Below are 25082 nucleotides of genomic sequence, written 5' to 3'. Positions count from 1 at the left end.
GGAGCGCGCGGGGTCCCCGCCGCAGAGGGAAGCCCCTGGCTGCAGACCCCGCGCCAGGCGCCCGCACCTGCCGCTGGGCGGCAGCGGCGGCGGCGGCGGGGGGCGGAGCTTGGCTGCGGGGAAATGACGTCGCCGCCCCGCGCGCTCCGCGGGCCGCGAGCCCTGGTAACGGCGGCTCCGCGGCTCCCGCGTCCTCCTCCATGTCCCCGCCTCCCCCCGCAGCAGCCCGCCCCGTCTCCGCCTCCCTCCGCAAGCCCCGAGGCGGCTGTCTCGCTGGGTCCCGGGTGCGCGGTGGCAGCGGGACCCGCGGGGCCACGCCGCCCACGTCGTCCCCGCCAGGCGCGCGCTGAAGAGCGGGCGAGAGCGCGTCGGGCCCCGGGCCAACGCCGCCGCCGCCGGATCCCGGGCATCTGCCCCGCGCCCGTGTCGCCCGCCGCTCCCTGGACGGCGGTGACCGGGGGAGCGCCGGCGGGTGAGCGCGGGCGGCCGCGGCTGGCGGGCGCCGGGGGTCGGGTCCGGGCGCGGCCGCCGCCCCGGCTCCTGCGCCCCGGGCGCGGACACCGGCGCCCCGGCCGGGGTCTGCCGGGAAGATGGCGACCCCGGGCACGAGCTGGCAGCAGCACTATTACGGCGGCGGCGCGGCGGCCGGGGCGGCCAAGTGCGCGCCCTCGCCGGCCGCCGCGCAGCAGGCGGGGCCCTGCCTGGACTACAGCCAGGACCTGCACCTGAAGATGAGCAAGAAGATCGCGCAGCTCACCAAGGTGAGCGGGCGGCTGCGGGGTGGGCGCGGCGGAGGCCCCGTGCGGGCCCGAAGGGGAGGCGGCGCGCGCTGCGCCCGGGGCGATGGGAAGGGGGCCTGTTCTGGGGAAGCCACAGCCAGAGACGTACCTCCTGGAGCAGTTCAAACTTCGGGGCAGCGCCGGCGACGTGAATTTAAAGTAAACGAAACCCCACGGCACGGCTGGGTTGGTGGGACTTGCACCCCGCCACCCTTTGGGGGCTAGCCGGCACAGAACAAATGAGGATCTGCTTCTTTCATGGCACAGTTTTAAATCATTTTAGTTTTGCTCTCGTGCATCTGCCGAGGCTCCACGAGGCTTTACACTACTGTATGAAGTACAGTACCGTATTTACCCGCCATGACCCGGGGTCCTCGAAATTCATCAGTATCTTTTATTGGTTACGTGGTTGAGGGGATAATACATCCTTCTGAGAGATATAGGAGGGTAAAACATACCTTGCGTGCCGTTTTCGGGAATTAACGAGTCACTCCTTATGCTGACAAAATGTCAAACAAGGCTTTTTAGATGAATCATGTGCCTTCATTTAGTTAAATGCTTCAGTCTATCAGAAGAAGATTTTCAAAGAGCAAACACGCCCGCAGATCTGGCCAATTGTAGCTTAGGATCGTCCTTGCAGGGTGAGCTTTTTTTTCAGGTTGTGTTGATAATGAGAAACAGTTGGTATCTGTGGAACAAGAGCAACTTAGAACAGTTACATTATTCTGTTAAGGTCTTAGGGACAATCTCAGTATCCATTAGCTGAGAAGTGATTCGTGGTTTCTGAAAGCTAGTAGAAGTGATAGACCTTAGTTTAATGTTTAAGCGGAGCTGGCTACCCGCTTGTTAGTGTTGGTATGTGAAGAGAGGCGGGCATTGTGGGGTTTGCTACCAGAAAACTTCTAAAGTCTGACTCTTTCAACTTCAAAATTCTCATTGTATAATTCCATTACTAGTTGGCAGTTTTGAGAGGGTAAAGTAAGAGTTGGAAGAGAGGATACGAAGGAAATGGAAGTGAAAAGTGGTGACAAGAAGGTAAAAATATTTTGGTGAAGAAATGTGACAGAGTAGAAAGAAAAATAACTGAAGGGACTAAAGCATAAGATGTCAAATGGAAGCACAGATGAAGAGGTACAGATGCATAACCGTAAAACTCATCCACTCTAAGAGCAAGGCAGCATTGGGGGAAATTTTGTTAGTGTTTGGTTTTTGTTTTATGTCAGCACCATCTCAGAGGTTGCTGCGGGTCCAGTTTTTACTCTTTTCTCTTGTGACTGAGGGCCCTCAAATTCAGAGAAAGGAAAGCCCAAGAAGGAATAATAGTATACCATCAGAGCATTTACACATTTGGGAGCTAAAAGCCCGGCGTCCTGAAGTCATGTTTGGTCTTCAGAATACTGATGTCCAGAATGAAGCACATGCATATTTATTTACTGTGATTTTCTCTTATAGTGTGTCCAAAACAAACATTTTTATTTTAGATTGTAACCCTCTAGGGCCGTGCTGTAAGTCATAGAAACAGTAAGTTGGTAGTGGAGCTGTGTACAGTTTAAGAAGTTTCTTTTCTGTCCAGTAAACTACTTTTCTTTTATGCTTTTTCAATTTCCTGTTCCTTTAAAGGGGGGAAAATCAGCACAATTGTGAACAGTGGGAGTATTAATAGAAGTTGCAGTCACTTTCTTTACACTGCCCACTTCAAATCTAACGAAGCAGGAGGCTGCCCTCATGCCAGTGCCCTCATTACGGCTTGAGTGCTACATCTAATCTTGATTATTACTTGCACTCTCTGATTTAGTGTTTATAATTACTATCTCTAAACACTTACTCCATGCCTTCTGCTAAGTGCCTCAGACCTTTAATCTCTTATTCTAGAGTTTCCCAGCCTTGGCACTACTGACATTTTAGACTGAATAATTCCTTGTTGAGAGTGGGCAGGGCTGTCCTGTGCATTATAGGATGTTTAGCACCATCTCTGGTGCTACCTATAGGTTCCAATTGTAGTCCGCACCTGCACACACAATAGTGACAATAAACATGTCTCCAGGCATTGCCAAATGTTCCCCAGGGAGGGGTGGGCGGGGATCATCCCAGGTGGAGAACCACTGATTTACACTGAAATAGCCCACCCCCGTCTCTTACCTCTATTACTAAGACAAGGCAGGAGAATCAAACAGTCTGATAATGGGACTCTGTTTCAGCCAATACCCTTCAGTTTCTGAAACATACAATAAGACCTGCCTCCTTTATGTACCAATTTGGAAATTGTCAATTTTATAGTTACATATAGTTATTATAAATACCATAAGAATGATAGTATGAGTAATATATCAAATGATAGAAACTCTACTAGTATCTGCTATATAGAGTTTTCACTCAGTTTATTAATAAATTCACATCAGTAGAGGTATGTTAATAGAACTATGGTTGGAACTTGACAATAGCTTATGTCTCAAAAAATTCGACATTATAAAGGTAACCATTAAAATAGGATTTTATGTCTTTTGGAAATGAGTCAACAGAACTCACCTCATCAGCGTTGTTGTCAGCATGGCCTGGGAATCTGACACACTGTCTTGAGTTAAAACTCCTTCTCTACCATTTACTAGTACTATAACCTTGGGCAAGTCATTAACTTCTGAGCCTCAGTTTCCTAATCTTTAAAAGAGAGATGATGATACTATAACCTGTAGGATAGTAGGCTCTTAACTCAGGCTGTCACTGAAAAGACATATACCAACAAAGTATTGTAAAATACTGGGTGATATACTTTTTAAGTGCTACTTTATTTTTTAAATAAACCATCCTGCATTAATAGCATTATGTGATACTGTATTTCTTTATGGGGTTTCTGCTAAATCTTTAAAAATGCATATAGTAATTTTTCTTGTATTTGAGTATCAGAGTTTAAAATGTTCACATTTGCTCTCTTTTTTTGTAGTACAGTATTTAAAATACAATATGCATTTTTCGGAGGTTTGGCTGACAGTGAAAGAAGGATGCAGCTAATCTACATTATAACTTTACACGTAGTAACATATTTTTAACTAAAAAGCAGTCTCAGCTGCAAGCATATTTGTTCACATTCTGTTTTCTAAGAACCTAACCTGGCAGCCATCACGTGGAAAGGACACCGCAATTCTTTAAGCATTTTTTGTGTAAGGGGTGCTTTGCTAAGTGTAGGAGATACAGCAGGGAGCAAGACAGTCTCTGCTCTTTGAAGTGAGTCTTTTATATTGTGGTTACTCATGTCAGATTTAAAGAATTGCTATCAGGTTCTTGAGTCCTGTTGTGTCACATTTCTGAAATTGTTAGTGACTGAGCCATCTCAGGATAGAGAAGCTGGACGGGTTGAGTTATGTTTTATGAGACCACGTTTGTGTACTTCTTTACTCTCTACTGTGTTGACTCTTTAGTGCATTTGGCTGAAAATCAGGACTTGTGGGATGAAATTATAAAACAGCTTTATTTTTGTCACTTACTGTCCCTTTCAATTTACTCTGTGAGGCTGACACATCCCCTGCCCGTGGATAAACTTGACTTTTTTGGTTGCTTTTAGCTAATGCAACTTGTCCTTCAGTAACTAAGTCACAAACGTCTCAATTTGGTTATTAAAATGTACCAGCAAATAAAAACTCCAAACCAAACCTGAATTAAAGATGAAGCTTCTCCCCCACTCCCACTTCCTAGCTCTGCGCATTGCAAGGGGGACGCCAGTAATCTGGGATTTTTTTCTTCTGACTGGGCTTTTCTACTTCTTCTGTGTCTTGCCATTCCTAGTTTCTGACCCCTCCCAAGTTGGACAAGGAAGAAGGGGACAGTGGAAAGAAGAGCAGCTGCTAACTAACACTTGATCAGTGCCTGGTGCTCTAGCTTCAGTGCTGTTGTAGGTGTTTAAAGTTCTTTCTCTCACCTGTGGATCCTCTGCCTGCCTCCTCAGTTGCTTACCTCACATTGCTTGACAGTGAGAATGCATCTGTATTCTGGCAGGTTTTTTTATGTCTTCCTCAGCTTCTTGGATCTGGCAGGACCTGCATGTTCATTTTGCTGAGGTCTGTTCAAGCTCCAGGTGACCCTCTTGGTTGGACCCAGACGACATCACCCCAGCTTGCTCTTAGGACCCACATTGGTCGATAAGGAACACTCATTCTTTGTCCAGACAGACTCTGAAAGTGGTCCCAGTGCAGCCAGCTTTCTTTTGCTCTCAAACACCTCTTCATCCAGCTTCTTATCCTTTAGAATGTCCAGAGATGAATCAGGTGCCAGTTTAGTCCGTTCTTCAAAGTGCTTGAGGCACACATCAAGCTCTTCAAGTGGTCCCATCAAAGCCGTTTCCTCTAGGCTTTCAGTGAGAGGCAGGCATCTATCTCCTCCCTCCCCTCTGGAAGGCAAGGGCACTTGTTCTGGTAGCTCTGTCCCAGAGGAACTCTTCTCCAAAACCTGCCTCTGAATTCTCCTTGAAGCTTCTCTCCCTTGTGTTGAGGGTAGGGGGTAGACTGCCTCCTTGGGAAATTTTGAGAATGTTCTGGCACCTGCTTTGGAATGTCAGTTGTCTTTGGTTCTCACTAGAAACTTCCCTTTTAATATCCTGTCATGTTAGCTGCCCATCCAACAATTTTTTAGTTGATTGCACTTTTGATATAGTTTACCACAGACATAATTAGTATAAGGTTCCAAAGAGCAGGAACAGTTGCTTTGTGTTCTCTGTGCTTAGCATCAAATCCTTCTTAAAAGTCTTCTTTTAATACCCAACTTATGTCTCTCCTCTCCAGAACTGCGCTGACCAACCTGGGCCTTTTGGGGTTTGCTTTACTCTGAATTAGGGTAACATTTATTCTCTGTACTTCTCATTTGATACTTAGTAATACAAAGTTGCAAACACTGTCTCCTGTGTTTATAAATATACTTTGTTTCTCTGATTTGACTATAAGTTCCTCAGCTTTGGAGACTGTATGTTTCATGTAACCTTAATGTTGCACATAGTCTAAAAGCTTAATAAATGTTTATTGGAGATAATGATGTACCAAGTAATTTTGTTATATAGTAGAGAAAGTCAGTAAATATTTTTGAGGAGTTGTAGCTGCTTTTCTTCTGGATTAATGCTAGATCATTTCAGCTGAGTTAAATTACTCTTAAATATTTAAATGTTCATTTGGCTTCCCCTTAAACTGCTTCAAAAAGCTATATTATTATTTTTTGATACAAAAATAAAAATGTAAAGCACTTTGTCTAAAATATAAATATCATTTCAAAAGAAAGGTAATTGATGTACCAGATTCTTAGCAAATATGGAAAAAGTCTTTTGATCAGTCATTTAATACTAACTCTGCTTTTACTATATTCAAAACCTGAATGTGTTTATATAACACCAAAACCAGTGAAATTTTTAAACAATTCTGTTTTGTCTATGTTAAATACAACTGATTTCTCACTAGTTGGTTTGTTTGAATTACCTTGATACTGTTTTATAACAATATTTAGTTTCAGTTATGACTTGGGTTGTTTTAGCTTGGCACATGCCAAATGTAGCATCTTTTTTTTCCCTCCTTTGTTACATTGCAGTTTTGCCATTCTGTTATGCAGTAGCTTAGACGTAATCTTTTAGTCACAGCTGAGTGGTTTGAATTAATTTCCTGTATTTTACTAATGGGCACAAAAGCATGATTTGCTATTAATCAATTGTCTAAAAATTTATGAAGGGACTGCCTTTAGAGTTAAAAGGTTTAGAGCTGGAAGAAACCATAGATTCTTACCCGCCTAACCCTCTCATTTTGGGGGTATGGAAGTTGAGGGCCTAAGGTCATTTGAAGACTATACAGCTTGTCACTGGCAGATCTTGGATTCGAACCCAGGTGCCTGGAATGGTTTAGGGGAGGGCCAGTGATACTAGCAGGTCTCCTCTTGCTGTGTACGCCTTCCTTCTAACTAACATTACCCACTCAGTTCCTAACAGACCACGGAGATGGAGTTATTTTCCTCCGAATTAGAACTATGTTTTGCTTATCATTTAGATCACAGACCCGATGAGAGTGAAACCAACATAACTCTCCCATACACTGCACAATTTGTGGGTATGTGGGTTGTACAGTTTGTAACCGTGGCTTTGGTAAATTTGTAACAGCTTTTTTTTTTTTTTTTTGTATTCTCAGATAAATGTCATAATATTTTCATGTTTTTATTAACAGCTTTAGTCATTCCAGACTTTAAAAATTCTTTAATTATGTTGATTTAGATACTGTCATACTTGGTATCAAAGTTACTACTGGGTGGTTATTTTAAATAGTTTTCCTTTGCTTGCTTTCTTGATTGGATTGTTGCTGAGGTTCCATTTCTGAGGGCAGTACGTTGGAAGTTCTCCAGTTTTTCTCCCCCTGCCCCTCTCTGATTTGTTTATGAAAATCTTTTGCTATCTTCTAATTGCCAACCTCTTAAAAAGTAGTATGAAGGATAAGGGTTCAGCAAAATGTGATTGAAACAATTTGTTTATTTTAATTAATAAGCAAATTCCTGTACTTTCCTAAAATTATGAGTGTTTCTGAAATTTTTCTCTCTCGTAAATTTGAGATGAGAATGGAGTAACCTGGGTCTGTAAAGTCAGTTAACTTCTAGATGACAATAATGGGGGTGGGGTGAGGCGTGGTAAAACACTGTTATCTGCCCTTTCAGTTTATCTTATGAGATTAAAAATCTTTTTTTATCTGTGAGCAAATAAACTTCAATATTATGCCATGAAAGTGGGATTGATGTGAATAATAGAAATTCTTAATGCCATACTTGTTTTTTTTCACAGGAGAAAGTTTCTATCCTTCAGGCTACTTTTGAATGAAAAGAACAGTGAGTCTATTGGATTGGTGTCCCCCAGCCCTTTTGGGAGACCGACATCGGAAGAGAGAGGGAAGAAAATTGCTAAGTGAATTCAGGGCTTGTTTTTTTGTTTTTGTTTTTTTAAAGATTTTTAAAAAAAATATTTTATTGGCTGTGTTGGGTCTTTGTTGCTGCACACGGGCTTTCTCTAGTTGTGGCGAGTGGGGGCCGCTCTTTGTTGTGGTGCGTGGGTTCCTCATTGTGGTGGCCTCTCTTGTTGTAGAGTATGGGCTCTAGGTGCATGGGCTTCAGTAGTTGCGGCACGTGGGCTCAATAGTTGTGGCTCACGGGCTCTAGAGCACAGGCTCAATAGTTGTGGCGCACAGGCTTAGTTGCTCCGTGGCATGTGGTATCTTCCTGGGGCAGGTATCAAACCTGTGTCCCCTGCATTGGCAGGCAGATTCTTAACCACTGCACCACCTAGGAAGTCCCTGTTTTGTTTTTTAAAATAAAAACAATTTTATAAACATGGGCGAAATACTACTTTCAGGTGTGATCTGAGCCATAAAGGTGTTTTTTGTTTGTTTGTTTGTTTTAAGGTTAACGTCATAACTTAACAATCCTTCAGAATATTTTTGGAAAATAGTCTCTGACTGCCAATCAGTTAACATATGGAAATGAATTTTGGAAACACCAGTCTTTACAGGTTGAGGATCGCCAGTTATAGTCATTTGGTATACTTAGCATTTGAGACCAGGGCAAATATTTTAGAAAATACACTTTTTATTTTTAGCTTTCTGTTAAACCACAGCAGTGAGTGAGTGTTGTCATTTGTAGGCCCAAAACTTATTTCATTAGTGATTACACCTCTCTTTCCTACCAAAACTTTAACAAGAATGTATAAAAAGTAGTGAAGTTGAATATGTAAAAAATTTTTGCCCTATATCTTTTACTACTGTCATGGTGAGATATAAAGGGAGGCTGAAACTACCAGAGGACCTGTGGTGGATGGAAAAACAAGACTTAACCATAATACTTGGGATTTGGATAATAGACTCAGCTACTAGGTAACACTTTATTATAAGGGAGGTAGTATTTTAATGACTTAAAAATTACTAATCTGTATTTCTTTATATGTACATCTCTGTTTTGAGATTTAAGAAGTTTGAAAATAAAAGGTTGGTTCATAAAGTACATTGCTAATATTTAAATTATCAATAAAATTGCTAATTTTAGTGAAATATAAGGATAAATCCCTATTCAAAATTGTTAAGGAATGAATTATTTTAGTTAACTACAAGTTACCATAGGGATTAATGATTTTCTACCTTCCAAAATAATATACTTACGCTTAAGTTATACCATTCATGAATTATGTGGAGACCTTTATCACTTCCAGATGCTTGTTGATAATCAGTATATTTACAGGAGATTAGGCCAAACCTATACTAAGCCTATGCCAAATGCTGAAACTTTATTTCTGAATAAATTTTATTACTTTCATTTTTATTTGCCATGTCTCTCTTCCTTATAAAATGAAGTGCAAAGTTTGAATATTTACATACTCTAGATATTGGGCTTTCTGGTTGGAAAGATTTTGCTTATAATGCTGAATGTGTGTCTGTGTGTTCAAGGTATTTGCATTTTTCATCCTGTTTCTCCTTAACCACAGTCTTAACAGAATTTCATTTCTTTCAGAAAACATTTCATAACTAAAATGCTAAATAGTGTTCAATTTTTTTTCTTTTTAAAATTTTTATTGGATTATATTTGATTTACAGTGTTGTGTTAGTTTTAGGTGTACAGCAAAGTGAATCAGTCATACATATACACGTATCCACTCATTTTTAGATTCTTTTCTCATATAGGCCATTACAGATTATTGAGAGAGTTCCCTGTGCTATACAGTAGGTCCTTATTAGTTATCTATTTTATATATATTAGTGTGTACATGTCAATCCCAATCTCCCAATTTATCCCGCCTTCCCCCTTGCCCCGTCTATTTTTTCATTTTTATAAATTTGTTTATTTATTGGATTTATTTATTTTATTGGCCCAACGGTCTTCGTTGCTGCACACAGACTTTCTCTAGTTGCAGAGAGCAGGGGCTGCTCTTCATTGCGATGCATGGGCTCCTCATTGTGGTGGCTTCTCTCGTTGTGGAGCATGGGCTCTAGGTGCATGGGCTTCAGTAGTTGTGGCACATGGGCTCAATAGTTGTGGTGCACGGGCTTAGTTGCTCCGAGGCATGTGATATCTTCCTGGAGCAGGTTTCGAACCTGTGTCCCCTGTATTGGCAGGCGGATTCTTAACCACTGCGCCACCTAGGAAGTCCGCCCCCTGTCTGTTCTTATTCTTAGAAGTTTTGCCTAGTGGAACGTTATGTAAACAAAGTACAGTTTTGAGAGGAAGTTGTGTATTTATGTGCGTTTAATGTAATGGTCTGCTCAGAGCAACAAGGGAAGGTATAGTTAAATATGACTAAAAAGGTTGGTAAACCTTTGTTGAATGTCTAGTCCATGAAAGATACTGTGCTGGGCTCTATTAATACTATCAATATATGGTGCCGTTTTTAGACTATGTATTTTTCTATAGACTTTTGAGAAAATGTGACCAGAATAAAGTAGGTAAATGTTTTAATCAAGATTAATTTAATATGGCAAATTTTAAATGTTTAATTATGGGAAGCTTTCTCTGTTTGGTTTGGGTTTTTTTGGGGGGGGGTAAATAAAATATATATATCTCATTTTCTTAGATAAAGAAACTATGCTAGTACCATCCAACTTCTTTAATAAGGCTTTTAGTAGTAATTTAAAGAATAAAGTTGATACATTCTCTGGTTACAAATCTCTGTAATGACCAGGGGTAAAGGGGATGAGGGAAATTTTAGTTTTCTGAGCCCCAGGAGTTAGTGGCTATGTTTGGGTTTTGGTCTCCTGGGCATGGGACAGAGAGCTACGTTTCCAGAGCCATTGGCTCAGTGAGGCAGCAGTGCCCACTGTGCGGGCCACAGGTGTGGTTCAGTGGCTCTGACACAGACCCCAGTTTGAATTTCTGCTTCACCACTTACTAGGCTGTGACCTTTAGTAAGTGTTTTATCCTCTTGGAGCCTCAGTCTCCTCGTCTGTAAAATAAGAATGACAAAGCCTATCTCATAAAATTACCATAAAGATGAAACGAGATGATTTGTGTAGAGGAGGAGGTCAATAAATGTCAATTTGTACCCAGTCTCCAGGCCTCTCCCCCTTGTTCAGCCTCTGCTGACATTGTTTCTAACAATTAAATATGTTTTTGTATACATTTGCTCCTCTGATGGAGATACCATGTACGTTATTAGGGACCACAGCTATCAAAAGTAAAGGTTAAGCAGAAAGTACAGTTGATTCTCATTATCTGAGGTAGTTATGTTCTATGAAATTATGTAGGGAAAACACGGGGTTATGTTCCTGACACCCTCTGGTCGCATTTTCATCAAGCCATCAATACATAACCTTGTTTTAGGTGTATTTCTTGTTTAATGACACCTGATTTAAAACATATTGTTGATTCATTAACAGAGAACTCACAGCAGACAGCACTGTAATTCATGCGTGAATGAAGCTTATCTAACACAGTGTGTTAGATTTTGAGGTTACATATACATTTTAGCAAGTAGACAAATTTGAAAATATGGAATCCCTGCATAACGAGGATCTACTGTATCTAAAAATGGATGTAGAACTTTGCATCTGCTGTGTACTTAGTCCTGCTCTGGTTTGTCAGATGCTGTCATGGGCCTATGTGGCGATGACTCTGACTACACCCTAAACGCCCTCACGTAAGTGTGAGTTTGACTTACCATTTCCCTAAATGCCCTCAGATGAGAGGGCTGGAGGGGGTGGTGGGGGCGTGAATACTCATCTTTTGTGCGAGCTGCCAGTCACCTAGCAGCTACCCTGCAATCCTAGTAAGCATGGGATAAAGTTACAATCAGATTCTCTCCGTGCATGTACATTGTAATTTACGTAATCTGAACTTGGATCTGCCCTATTGCCCTAGGTCAGAAAAAGAAATAAAATGTATAAATTATTTCTTGGCATGGTGTGAACCCTTTAAAAATATAATGTGGACTTATTTTAAGTAAAACAAAGTCTTATTTCTTATAGTCATCATTTGCTTAAAATGTTTGCAGTTACAGTTACTTTCTTCCCAGCACAAATGGTCAGTGTGGGAGTTGGTTTGTCTAGTTACCTTTGTCTAGTTACCTAAAGATAACTAGAAATCTTCTACTCCCTAAGACTACAGCACATTTGGTTGGATGTTTCGTGATTAACTTCATTCAATATACAGAAAACGCTTAAACTATTTATTCACATGTAGACTGTCTTTGGCAGATAATTAGTCTTACTGGTCTCTATTCTGACAGTACTTTTCTTAAATGACCTAGAAGAATGTGCTTTTTCATTGTTGTTAATTGTAAGGTATGTTCAGGTCGGTACACGCTTTCTTGTCCCACTCTCCTGGTGATGATCAGAAAATACTGGGGAAAAAGGAGCCCAGATAAGACCACTCTGTAGTCATGAAGGAATTAGATAGTTAACTGCTGTAGAAAAAAATAAGAATTTGATCTGAAGCCAAGCCTGTCACTGTGATATTGCTCTTTAGGGCTCTACATGTTTTTAACCTTCAAGCCTGCATCACCCTTGCTATTTGTTTTCTCTGTTTCTATTTCTGGATTATGGAACATTGCTAGAGAAAATTATGGGACTGGACCATGGCAGACTACTGCTACCAAGATGTCCCTGTCCTAATCCCTGGAACCTGTGAATGTTACATTATATTATACTGGCCCCATCCAAATAATCAAGGATAACCTCCATCTTGAAATGTCCACAGTTTTATCCTCTCCTCTTTCTGTACACACATTGGGTAGGTAAGCTACTTTGTATTTTACTAAAACTATAAAGACTACCCAGCTTAAGTGACTTGTGTATAGAAAGACTATGGGGTCATTTATTCCTTAAGAGAACTTTCTCCTGGTCCTGCCACCTTACCTCTTGTGTATGTGCTATTTCTCTATGTCTTAAATGGATCACACTTGACAGGGGCAGGTGAGAATCAAGGAAACTAATTGAGAGTCTATTGTAATATAGTATTAATGAGAATTGAGGGTCTGAATTAGGACTATGGTGAGAGAGAGTAAGGTGATTTGAGAAATCTCAAACCTAAGGGGCAGATTTGAGAAACGTTTTGGAGATAAACTTGTCAAGATTTTGTGACAATTTATTGTAGGGAAGATTGAGAATAACAGGTCAATAGAAAGTACTCAAATATTGATTAAGTAAATGAGCGACTGGATAGATGTTGATGTCAACTGAGATAGGAACATAGGAAGGACATCTATTGTTGTGTAACAGATTATACCCCCAAATTTAGGGTCTTAAGACAACAAACATTTATTATCTCACAGTTTCTGAGGGTCAGGAATCCAGGTGTCACTTAGCTGGATGGCTCTGGTTCAGGGCTTCTCATGAGGTTGCAGTCAAGCTGAAGACTTGTCTGGGTCTGGAGGCTGCATTTTCAGGCCGACTCATGTGGCTGTTAGTGTGGGACTTTAGTGCTTCACCAAGTGAAATTCTCCTTAGCAAGTGATCTGAGGGAGTTGAGGGGGGATTTAGGAATCTCCCCTCATATAGGCAATTATTAAAATCTTGAGTGGTTGGGGCCTTAAGCAGAATAGAAAACATTTAGAATAGCTGTGGTGGGAAGGAGGAGAAAATAGCTAACCAGATTCAAGTGAAAGGATCAGTGAGATGTGTGGTTGTCCCAAGAGGAAATTAGACATGATATTTGGTATCAATTTGAATTGAACTTGAATGCTTCACAGTTTTCTGCAAAGTCCTGCCATCCTGTGGAGAGGACCATTGTTCACCAAATGTAGGAGAGAAGGCATGTTATTAAAGGATTAATCCAGAGTCTGAGTTTTGCCCGAGAGGTGTAGCAGAATTGGGGTTTAAGAGAATTAAGGAGCTTCGATAGAGAATAGTTCAGCTAATCTACCCTTGTGTGCTGCACAGGGAAGGAAGTGAGGTGAGGATGGAGCTAATAGATAAAGGAAAGTTTAGGAATTGGGAGGACCATCCGTATGTAATGTAGATGATGGCCCGTGGTTGAGGGATGACGCAAGGAATTGTATCACGAGGGGGGCTCTACTAAGACTTCTGAGGTGGAGTAAGTTGTAACGAGATCCAGGGCACAGTCTTGAGAATGTTTATAGGGGGGTGAGTTTCGTAGAGTTCGGAGTCCCAGAGAACTTTACGTCTGGTCTTTGGGATTCTCCATGCATCTTTGAAATCTGCAAAGATAATGGCAGAGTTGGGATAGGAGGAAATCTTGTGAGTCTCATGCCTAAATTTATTCTGGATGTGGGCAGTGACTTGGAGCCTGGCTTGTTACTGTGATAAGGCAGGTGGACTGATAAAGCTAAGTAATAGGATGAGCCATAAAGCAAAAGGCAGTTTTCATTATGGGGGAAGAATAATGATTTGGAATGGTTATCAGTAAATACCATTTTTAAGCAACCATTATGTGCTATTTTCTTACGATATTTAATTTAATTCTTACCATACTCTGTGAGGTTGATATTAGACTTCATGAGGAAGTTAAGTGTTAGAAAGGGTAAGTGACTTGCCCCTGGGCCATGCTGCTAGAAAAGCTGGGATTTGAACCTCTGTTTGTCTGACTGTGCCGTGTTGCTTTTTTTTAGAAAGCAGCGTTAGGCAGCTGGGTGAATGCCCATGTCAGTTCCACATCCCGCGATGTGTTAGGTGCAACATAAAGTCTGGCTTCTGGTGGAAGAGAACTCTGTGTCTTTGGCGGAGAGGGCTGCAAATGGGTGAAGGAACCAGGGAATGTGGATGGATACTGGAATCTAACTTGCAGCTGTTCTGCAGTCATATGTCTAAATAAGGTGGAATATATGGTCTTACAGTGCAGGCTCTTATTATGCTTAAGTGGTTTTTTTTCTTTTTCTTTTTTTTTTTTTACTATCAACTGGAAAATTATAGGTATGCAACAAATGCTAAACAAGAGGCTAGAATTTTTAAGAAAAATGTGATTTTAAGTAAATTATTTCATCAAATTGTCTTTTTAACTTGATTATTTGTTTATACAAAATTTCTGGATAGTTTGTCATCCTAAAAATAGTGAATAACATGAATAAAAATACCTATTTACTAAGTATATGGGATTTTTTTTAGATTGTCACCTTTTTACTGATAATCTTAAATCTGAAAATGACATTTTATAAAATCTAAACATCTTTTAGAAAATGAGCACAGAAGTTATTTAACAAACTAAGTAGATACTGTGTCAAATATAGCCTCTAGAACCTCTGAGGTGTGGAACTTTGCCTGTTTTACTTTATCCCTGTGTGGAGAGTCATTCAGCAGCCATTAGAGTGTCTAATAAATACAGTGGGGGACACGAGTAGGGCCGGAGCCTGTTCTCCAAGAGCCTGCAGTCTAGCGGAGGCACAGGACAGTCACCTGAGGCAAAGCGGTGTCTGCATTAAGTAAACCACTTCATGGTTAGTGTTATCACAATGGAACTCTGGCCAGAATAGCCAAGAACATTCTGAGTCCTGTCATTTCCTTTCCTGAGCACAGCTGCCTTCACCACAAGTTGGGAGGCGGTGGAACCGACCAGTTTTGTCTCTCACATATCTGGTTACAGTTTATTGGAAGGACCATGTCAATAAAAAAACCCATTAAACCGAAAAGCATGTGGTGCAGTTCGGTGCATCAGGCACTGTGTGAAGCAGATTACTTATATTATGTTGTTGTCATCATCATACCTTTATGAAGTAGGCATTATTCTCTTCGCTTTACAGAAGAAAAACTGAGACTTAGAGATGTTGAAAATAACTTTCTCACATTCGTATAATGGAAGTGAGAAGGCGTTAACCGTGGTCACTTTTCTCTAACATATTTGGAATCCTGTGTAAGATCTGCAGTCTGCTATGTGCAAAATGTTAAAACCAGAGCCCATCTTGGAAGTTTCAAGCCGGCTCTTTCTATCTTATGTCATGTCCCTGTCCCTGGACTTGGCTCCAGATACAGTCCCCCTGGGTTACTGGGCTTATCCTCAGGCAGTTGTGCTTTCTTTTCCTGGACACTTGCTGGGTTTTTATACTTGCTCTCTGGAAGTCTTATTCCATGCTCAGCAAACTTCTCTGCAGCCACCTCTCTTCATAAAATACCCCATCTCCTTACCTTAATTGAAAACCTGGCTCCCTCCCCAGGATACTGCCTTTCCCTGCTGCTTTTGCAGGTGATTACTACTTATTTTCACACATTTCGTCAACCAAATACTCATAAAGAAAATGAAGTTCCATCAGGAACACGAAGAGTTTGATTTTTTATGCTATGATTTGTGAGTAACCAACTTATTAAATATAGAAGCAAGTTATAAAATGGGCTATATTTATAAAAATACAGTGGTTTGAAGAGTTTATATTAAGATTATATATCAAATAAGAATAGTCTTTTTGTTGAAAATAGTAAAATGTGCTCTTCTGCCAAGATAATACTTGTGGATGAGAGTAAATATATAAAATTCAGTATAGCCAATTCTCATTAATAAAGCGTTTATAATGATAAACATCTGAAGTACTGGTATAGTGTTTTGTTTACGATAAGTGCTGAATAATTCTTATGCCTGACAGAATATTTACTTATCATGGTATAGTTGGGTGCACAGCATTTGCTTCAAGTAATTATGTCTTTAGTCATGACCTAATTCAAACACAGGTTGGAATAAAAGGGTGAAAAAAACTGAAATAATTCCAGTAAGTAAAGAGGATGTTAGAAAGAAGCATTTATTTTTAAAATTTTTTGGTTTTTTTATTTTTTAAAAATTTTTATTGAAATATAGTTGATTTACAATGTTGTGTTAGTTTCAGGCGTATAGCAAAGTGATTCGGTTATACATATAAATACATATCTATTCTTTTTTTAGATTCTTTTCCATTATAGGTTATTTCAAGATATTGAGTATAGTTCCCTGTGCTATACAGTAGGTCCTTGTTGGTTATCTCTCTTATATATAATAGTGTGTATTTTAATCCCAAACTCCTATTTATCTCTCCCCCTCTTCCCCCTTTGGGAACCATAAGTTTGTTTTCTATGTCTGTGAGTCTATTTCATGAGCCTTTTTTTTAAATTGGAGTATAATTGCTTTACAATGTTGTATCAGTTTCTGCTGTACAACGAAATGAATCAACTATATGTATACAAATATCCCCTCCCTCTTGGACCTCCCTCCCCCCATCCCCCATCCCACCCATCTAGGTCATCACAGAGCACTGAGCTGAGCTCCCTGTGCTATACCGCAGGTTCCCACTAGCTATCTGTTTTACACATGGTAGTGTATTTATATCAAACCTAATCTCCCAATTCTCCCCACCCTCCCCTTCCCCATTCCATGTCCACACATCTGTTCTCTGTGTCTGTGTCTCTATTCATGCCCTGGAATTAGGTTCATCTGTACCATTTTTCTAGAGTCCACATATATGCATTAATACACAATATTTGTTTTTCTCTTTCTGACTTAATTCACTCTGTATGACAGACTCTAGGTCCATCTACATCTCTACAAATGACCCATTTTCGTTCCTTTTTATGGCTGAGTAATATTCCATTGTATGTATGTACCACATCTTCTTTATCCATTCATCTGTCAATGGACATTTAGGTTGTTTCCATGTCCTGGCCATTGTAAATTTTATTGGATATGATGGTTTCTAAAGCTGAACTGTCAAAATAAATTTGGGAAATTAACAGGGGACATCTATTATTGCCAAAAAAAAAAATTGGAAATGAAAGTTTCAGTAAAGGGGATGAAAAATGTGGAATACAGTCATTAAAGTGAGGAGGTGGCCATTTACCTAACATATCTTCGTTACCTATTGCTACCTTTCACACTACTCCAAAACTTGTATAGAACAGCCACCATTTCATTCACATACATTCTTGGGTTAGGAATTCAGAGAAGAGACAGTGAGGGTGATTTGTCTGCTTCCACAATGTCTGGATTTTCAGATGGGAAGGCTAGAATGGCTGGGTGTGACTTGATGGGGGGGTGGGGTGGCTAAAACAACTGGGGGTGGAGAATCCACTTCCAGGATGACTTCTTTACTCATGTGGTACCTGGACTGGGATTACTTGAAGGCTGGGCTCAGCTGGGGCAGATGACTAGAGGAGCTACATGTCCTCTCCATGTAGCTGAAGCTTTTCACTATATGGTGCCTTCTAGAGACTGGGTCCTCCAGAGACAGAAAGAAAGCTGCAAGGCTTCTACTGATCTAGGCTCAGAAGTCTCAGTATCTCTTTTGCCACATTCTGTTGGTTACAGGTGAATCATTCAGGCCAATGCAGATTTGAGAGGAGAGTTGAACTCTACTTCCTGATGGGCGAATAGTAAGCTCCCATTGCAGAAAAGCATGTAGCATGGGAAATATTATGACCATTTTTAGAAAATATAGTCTGCCAAAACGTACACTTTCTGGAAATAGAGGAAAAAATTTAACCCACATTTACAGCTTTTTCAGTGATTAGCCACAAACTTTTAAGGGATTAAAAGAAGAAGGAGAACTTAATATGCATTATTAGGAAAGAGTTCTTACTGGCATTTTAAACACAAGTATAGAATATCCAGATTAGCAGAGACACTTTCCCTCAGCATTTAACAGAGACATTATTAGATATATGGTAATATATGGTAATAGCAAGCCTTTTTATTATAAGCATAGCAGAAAATTAGAAAACATACTGGTGTACACTTTGGATATTGTCACTGCTTAGCCACTTGCCCATCTTACCTATTGGGACAATAGCAAGAAGACCATCATTTCAAGGCTTTTGGAGATTACTTCCAAGATTTTGGATCTTTGGTAATAGTGTATATGTATGTATTTGGGCAGCAGCCTTTATTGCTTTCAAGTTACACTACGTTAATTTTTAACCATATTGTGAAAGAAATTTTTCGATCTGATTAAGCTTTTATTTCTTTCCTCTTTGAGGAGAGAAACAGATGGTAGTATTTACATAAGTAGTGTTGTGTCAGGAAGGAAGAAAACCAAATCTTTAGCACACTGGTGAGTTCCCACCAAGCCAGGCTTATCCAGGACATCCAGTCCCTTCTAGGGGCATTTAAGGAGGTTAGCGATATTGTGGTTCGAATACTGAATATTTATGATAACTCTTTCCTTTTTATTTGTCTTTGGCTTCATTCTATCAAAATGTAAATGCTCAGCATATGTGAGTGCCCAAATTTACATTGCTTTGGAAAGGAAGAAAGTACTTAGTATGTTATATGAATAACTTTAGTTTGGGAGATATTTGAAAATTTTAGTGACAGAGCTGGTAAACTAACTGCATGGTAGAACCATGATTCAGTAGCCAGTTACTTTGATGCTTAATGCCAAGTGATGCCCTTGAATAAGACGAGAGAGAGATTCTGGTGAGCATGAAATGTTGCTATGGGATGGTAGAACCCTAAATTAATTTTAAGAAGCTTCTGTCCATTTAATTTTTTTTGACCTTCGTGCTATTGTTGTCATTTATTTTACTGTCCATTTAATTTTTAAGACTGTTGTTTGTACCTGGATGTCTGCCATCACCTCAAATACCACATGTCCAAAGTTGAATTAATCATCCTCTCCATCAGACATCTCCCAGGTGCCAAAGAAAAAAGAAATAGGCCAAAAAATCTAATTTTCTTTCTCTACTCTAGCATTTCTGTCTGACCCTATCTTCCTTTTTTTTTTTTTTTAAATTATTTATTTATTGGCTGCATTGGGTCTTCATTGCCCACTTGCAGTGGCTTCTCTTGCTGTGGAGCACAGGCTCTAGGCTCGCGGGCTTCAGTAGTTGCAGCATGTGGGCTCAGTAGTTGCAGCTTGCAGCCTCTAGAGCACAGGCTTAGTGACCCTGCCTTCCTTTGAGAGTGGAATTTTGGGATTAAATTTTTCTTTTTAAGTGCTTTTGTTTTTTCTTTGGTATTTCTATGAGATTTTCCTTTTCATTTGCATTCCCCCAGGTAGGAATCAATGTAGACCTTATTTTTGTAGTCTCCTAACTTTTGTGCTCTCCTTCTCCAAGATAAATTTCAATTGTGCTTCTTAGTGCTATGGTACTATTAATAAATGTAATCCCCTGCATGAGTATTCATTTTCTCTTTGTTGTTCGCTAGTCTAAATCTAAACTCCTCTGCATGTTTTTTGCTTATTTGCCTATTCATGGGGCAAGGGACTGCCAGGGCTTAAGCACCTGTATTAGGTTTCTCCAGAGAAACAGAGCCAATAGGATATATATTGTTAATTAAACAAGGTGGCTTTTAGGTTGAGGTGGCTCTAATGCCATGGTAAGCCAACCAGAATCTAAGCCTGTAAATGCCTCTAGATTATGAAACCTAAACCTAAGGATAACCCATCACGAAGGGCCAACTAGGCTTTAAGTTGTAGCCAATCAAATAATTTCCTTGCTTTGCTTCCACCTCTTCTCTATGAAAGCCCTTCCCTGAGCTCCTGTCTCAGGAGCGCCCCTAATCACTTGCAGTTTGGCACTGCCCAGTTTGACTCAACTTTTGCTCAGATAAACTCTTAAAACTTTAAACATCCCGGTCTGTCTTTTAGCAGTACATGATAAGGTATGTAAATACGACTTGTTATTAGGTATCGGCGCACACGATTATGGAGGCTGGAAAGTCCAAACATCTGTAGTCAGCAGGCTGGAGACTCAGGAGAGCCCAGTCCCAGGGCAGGAGAGGACACGTGTGCCAGCTCAGACGGGATGAAGAAGTTCCCTCTCACTCAGCCATTTTATCCTACTTAGGTCTTGACTTGATTGGGCGAGGCCACCCGTATTAGGCAGGGCCATCTGCTTTACTCTGTCTGCCAATTCAAATGTGTGTCTCATGCAGAAACACCCCACAGACCCACTCAGAATGCTGGACCAAATGTCTGGGTACCCCACGGCCTAGTCAGGTGGAGACATAAAATTAACCATCACAGCAGTTCGATTGGGAAGGTTTTCTTCCATGATTGCTTTTAGCCACTTACGACTCAAATGGCAGGCAGAGTACAGGCTGTAGTGAGAAGTGGGGAGTACAGAACGAGGATGGGATGACATTTAATAGTGCCTACGAGAGAGGGTCGGTGAAGGGCTAGGTCTGTAGGGATTGTAGCCTGAGGCGTATCAGGAGGGGGAGATGTGGAGAGGACCAGAGGGACACAGAGGAGGCTGGAGTCAAAGGGAGAGGTGATTTGGAATGTGGAGAAAGTAGGAAAGACTGGAAATGTGGAATGTCAGACTGGGAAACAAAAGAGGGAATTGAAAGAACTGGACAAGCTGAAGTCTGCAGAGTAGGGCCGACAGGGGCTGCTGGTATGAGGGCAGGGCTCTGTGAGGTAAAGCTGAGTATGTGTTGTTGGGGTGGCAGCAGGAAAATGATGAAGACCAGGCTTCTCTTTAGAGAAGTGGAGACTGCAGACCTTGTAGGAGGGAGAAGAGAGTAAGTGTATTATTAGACAAAGGGCATGGCTTTTGGGGAGGCAGTCAAGACAAGAGCTGAAAGGGTGGAACAAGCCCGTGATAAACCACATCCACTGCAGAGAGCAGAATAGGGTAAAAAAAGTGTTCTAATGCGCAAAGAAATGCAGAATATGAGATTCGACACCAGAGAGATATATTATCTGTACTGTGTATACTTTCAAGGAATTTAAGTTGCCATCACAAGTCATTAGGGAACTGCAAATCAGCACCACAATGAGATACCACTTCACACCCACTAGGGTGGCTATAATTTTAAAAGTGGGCAGTAAATTATTGGCAAAGATGTGGGGAAATGGGAGCCTCATGCTTTGCTATTGGGATTGTAAAATGATGTCGCTGCTTTGGAAAATAGCTTTTCAGTTTCTCAATAGGTTAACATACATGGAGTTACCACATGACACAGCAAGTCTACTGTTAGGTATATACCCAAGAAAACTGAAAATATGTACACAGAAACATATATACACAAAAACTTGTACATGTTTTTGTGTATATATGTTGTCAGAGCAGCATTACTTACAATAGCTAAAAGTAGAAACAACCCAAATGTCCATCAACTGATGAATGGGTAACAAAATGTGGATATAGAATTTCATTTTGGTCATAAAAAAAAAAGAGCGAAGTACTGATACATGCTAAAACACAAATGAACCTTGAAAACATCATGAAAGACCTGACACAAAGCCACATATTGTATGAATTCCATTTCTCTGAAATGTTCAGGATAGGCTAGTCCCTTGAGATAGAGTAGAATAGCTGTTGCCTGGGGCTTTGGGGAAAGCTTGGGAGTGGGAGTAACTACTAATGGTTATGGGTTTCTTTTTAGGTGAAGATACTCTGAAATTAGGTAGTGATAATGGTTATACAATCTTGTGAATATACTTAAAACCACTGAATTGTATACTTTAAAAAGGGTGAATCTTAAGGTATGTGAGTTACTATTTTTAAAAAAGGGGTTGTTGCAATGTTTAGTTACTCAAGGCTCAGAACAAGAGCATTCCTGAGTATAGGACCTATGTGAATTCCTCTGCCTGCTTTAATCTTAAGAATAATATATGATTTCAAAGATTTGAAATTTGTTATTTCTAGGGACCATTAAGATAAATACATTGATTACTTAAAGTCATCTCCTGTGCCATACTTTGGAAAAATCTGGATTATTGTATCTAATTACCAAGCCAGCCTACTTTATTTATTGTAATTCACTTATTTATCTTAGCTTTACTTTCAGAGTTATATACAATATTTTCTTAAAAATTTGCTGTTTAAAAAAAAAGCAGAGACAGGCTAGTAAAAAGAGGAATATGTGGGGGTTTTTTTTGTTTGTTTTGGTCATTAATATGAATTTTTTCTCTAAGGAATTTGAATATTGACAACTTTAAAGCTCTTTTCTAGAATTTCATTACCTTTCTTCAGATCCTTTCAGAATGGCACTGAGGTTTTCTCAGTTGGAAGAGCATCATAATATTCATTTCATTAAACTATATGTAGTTCCTGTTGAGAAGTAAATTGAGACCTGAAAATGTTTATCACCATAAAAAACAATAGAAAAAATATTTCAAAAACATGGAGGAACTCTCTTAGAATTCAGTTTAGGGTACTGTTGTTATGTTTCAGAGTTTGTATTCTTATAAAATAGGTTGGCATAGTATTTCTTCTTTCTAATTACTGAATTAATTTTATAGGCCCTTATTTTTGAATTTAATAAAGCAGCAGGTGGTTCTCAATCTTTTTTTTCCAGTCAGTCACTCCCCTTGGTGCATGTGTAGATAGCCATTCGAAAGGGGAAGGGAATGAGTATGTAGTTTTTTTAAAAGGCCACTTGGTGATTCTTATACTACGTCCTGCCCTACATCAAATTGGGAATGCCTGCCATTGTGATCAGAAGTTATTCATGGGAGTGTAATATCCCTCTGGTTGTTGGGTAGAAAATGGTTAAGCACAGTTAGCCGTAGTGAAGGCTCAGGAAATTTGGGGTGATGTGTTTTTAGAAGTGCCTGCTCTGCTGGGAAGACAGATGCTCAGAACAGAACTGTGGACCTGGAGTCAGAGGCTCCTGAGTTGTACCCTGTTCCAGCCCAGATCTATCTGAAACAGGAGGTCACTGTTGCGGGCAGGAGCATGTGAGAAACTGGAGTCAGTGGGTGCTGTACGAGTCCCCTGTAACTCATAAGGTGTGAGCCCTGACTGAAGATAGAACAAAATCTGTAGAGTCCATAACCTCCTTGACGGACTGAACAGCTGGGAGAGGGTCTCTCTCCTCCCACTTATAATCAACCGCCAGATTCTCCTGCTGTGTGTGATCTAAACAGCTCTTCAGTCAGGTCTCATACCTCCCAGCCGAGGTTTGTGTTAGGAACCTCAGGCTGTTTCCTGAGTTATTTTGATGCATTTTGACTGTATTTTAAGTCTCCTCCCATCCAATATATCCCCCACACTGCAACCAGAATTTTAATTTCTAAAATGCAAGTCAGATCAAGTTATTTCTCTGCTTAAAACCCTTCATTGGTTCTCCATTACCTACAAAGAAAGGCATGGTTATTGAGTTCTGTAACTTGTTGATACCTTGACTTTTGATTGATTCGTTACATTGGGGGTACTCCTTTAAGAAACCTCAGTATGTAGAAATTCAGGTGCCCCCTGAGTTTTGCACAGAGCCTCTCTTAACACAGCCTGTTGGACTCTCTCAGCCACTGCTGCTTCCTGACCTGTCTCTGGTGGTATTGTTTGTTGATTGCTTTGGTGAAAGTGGCTTTCGGGTTAGGTCAGGAGAGGGGACCAGATCAAATACAACTTTGAAGGCCACAGGAAAGGATTTTAGCCTTTTTTTCCTGTATGCATGTGATGGAAAACTGTTAGAGGGTTGAAAGCGAGGGTTAGTTATGATTTATATTTTGAGAGGATCACTGTGGCTGTTGAGTGAGGAATGGATTACAGTGCAGTGTAGATGAGAGCTGGGAGGTCATTGAAGAGACCACTGCAGTGGTCCTGGCTCTGGAGCCAGAGGTGATGGTGACTTGCACTAGGGTGGTTGCAATGGAGATGTAGAACAGTGCAGAGATTCAGGATATATTTGGAAGTATAACTGATAGGACCTAATATTGGCTTCATGTGGTGGGGGGGGGGGGGGGGTGGTGAGGAAAAGAGAAGGAAGAACTCTTAGGAGACACATTTGTCTATTTTCATTCTTTAACAGCATATTTAGGTGTAAAAGGAGGAAATGAGAAAAATATAATATGGTTGTCTGTATCCAAAACAGATAATATTATTTTAAGCCCTTGAATTACACTTGAGTTAGGAAGGGAATATATGACTGGGAGACTGCAAGGGCTAGTCAAGGGCCGACGTAGTGGAGGGCACAGTCTGAGAGAGTGCTTGTACCTCAGGAGCTATTCAGGGAGTCCATACCCCAGCTCAGGACCTTAGACTCATGCTTCAGTATTGGTGTCTGGGAACCTGGGCCTCCATGGCCACTGGCGTGGAAGGCTCTGACTTTTCAAAGGAGGGTATCTCCCCCAATTCAACCAGGTTCCACAGGGCTTAGTGTATGTTGTATCCCAGTCTTACCTGACTCACCTTACTGAATTTTGCTGACATCCAAGCCCTTATTCAAAAGCCTTTTTATTTGAGTCCTATGACCAGAAAAGATAGCACTCTACAGCCCTCCCATTCTGACTCCACGTCTCAATCCAGTGGCACGATGTTCTTTCCAATAAAGGTTCTACAGTCTTGTGAACCCTGGGATGTACCAGGTAATTGTTGTAGTGACATTCATTCTTCATATCTTCTCTGCTTTCCTGGCCATTCAGAGGCACATTATTGGAGTATGTAAGAGTAGGGCTGGAGTCTGATGTGGGTTTTCCCAAATACTGGAGACATGCCAGTGCTAATGGCTTTACTTCCTTGATAC

At 40.7% G+C, this 25082-nt stretch overlaps 1 protein-coding gene across 6 annotated transcripts in view; it reads left to right on the top strand.

Moving 5' to 3' along the window:
- The first annotated feature begins 498 nt into the window (after positions 1-498).
- FAM184A (family with sequence similarity 184 member A) overlaps positions 499-25082 on the top strand; it is a 112231-nt gene continuing 87647 nt past the window's right edge. For 4 of the 6 annotated variants that reach the window (XR_009054342.1, XM_057739347.1, XM_057739345.1 and 1 more), the window contains exon 1: positions 500-761. Coding sequence is in view for 3 of the 6 variants with exons in the window: in XM_057739347.1 (XP_057595330.1) it covers positions 591-761 (171 nt within the window). In the remaining 3 variants the exon portion in view is untranslated. Of the gene's footprint in view, positions 762-919; positions 939-25082 lie in introns of those variants that run through there. The other 2 variants (XR_009054343.1, XM_057739348.1) reach the window with 2 other exon arrangements.

The sequence above is a fragment of the Hippopotamus amphibius genome, chromosome 6 (genome assembly GCF_030028045.1).
Source record: "Hippopotamus amphibius kiboko isolate mHipAmp2 chromosome 6, mHipAmp2.hap2, whole genome shotgun sequence".
Taxonomy (NCBI): domain Eukaryota; kingdom Metazoa; phylum Chordata; class Mammalia; order Artiodactyla; family Hippopotamidae; genus Hippopotamus; species Hippopotamus amphibius.
Note: the sequence above shows the minus strand (reverse complement) of the source record. Positions and strands in the feature narration are given on the sequence as shown.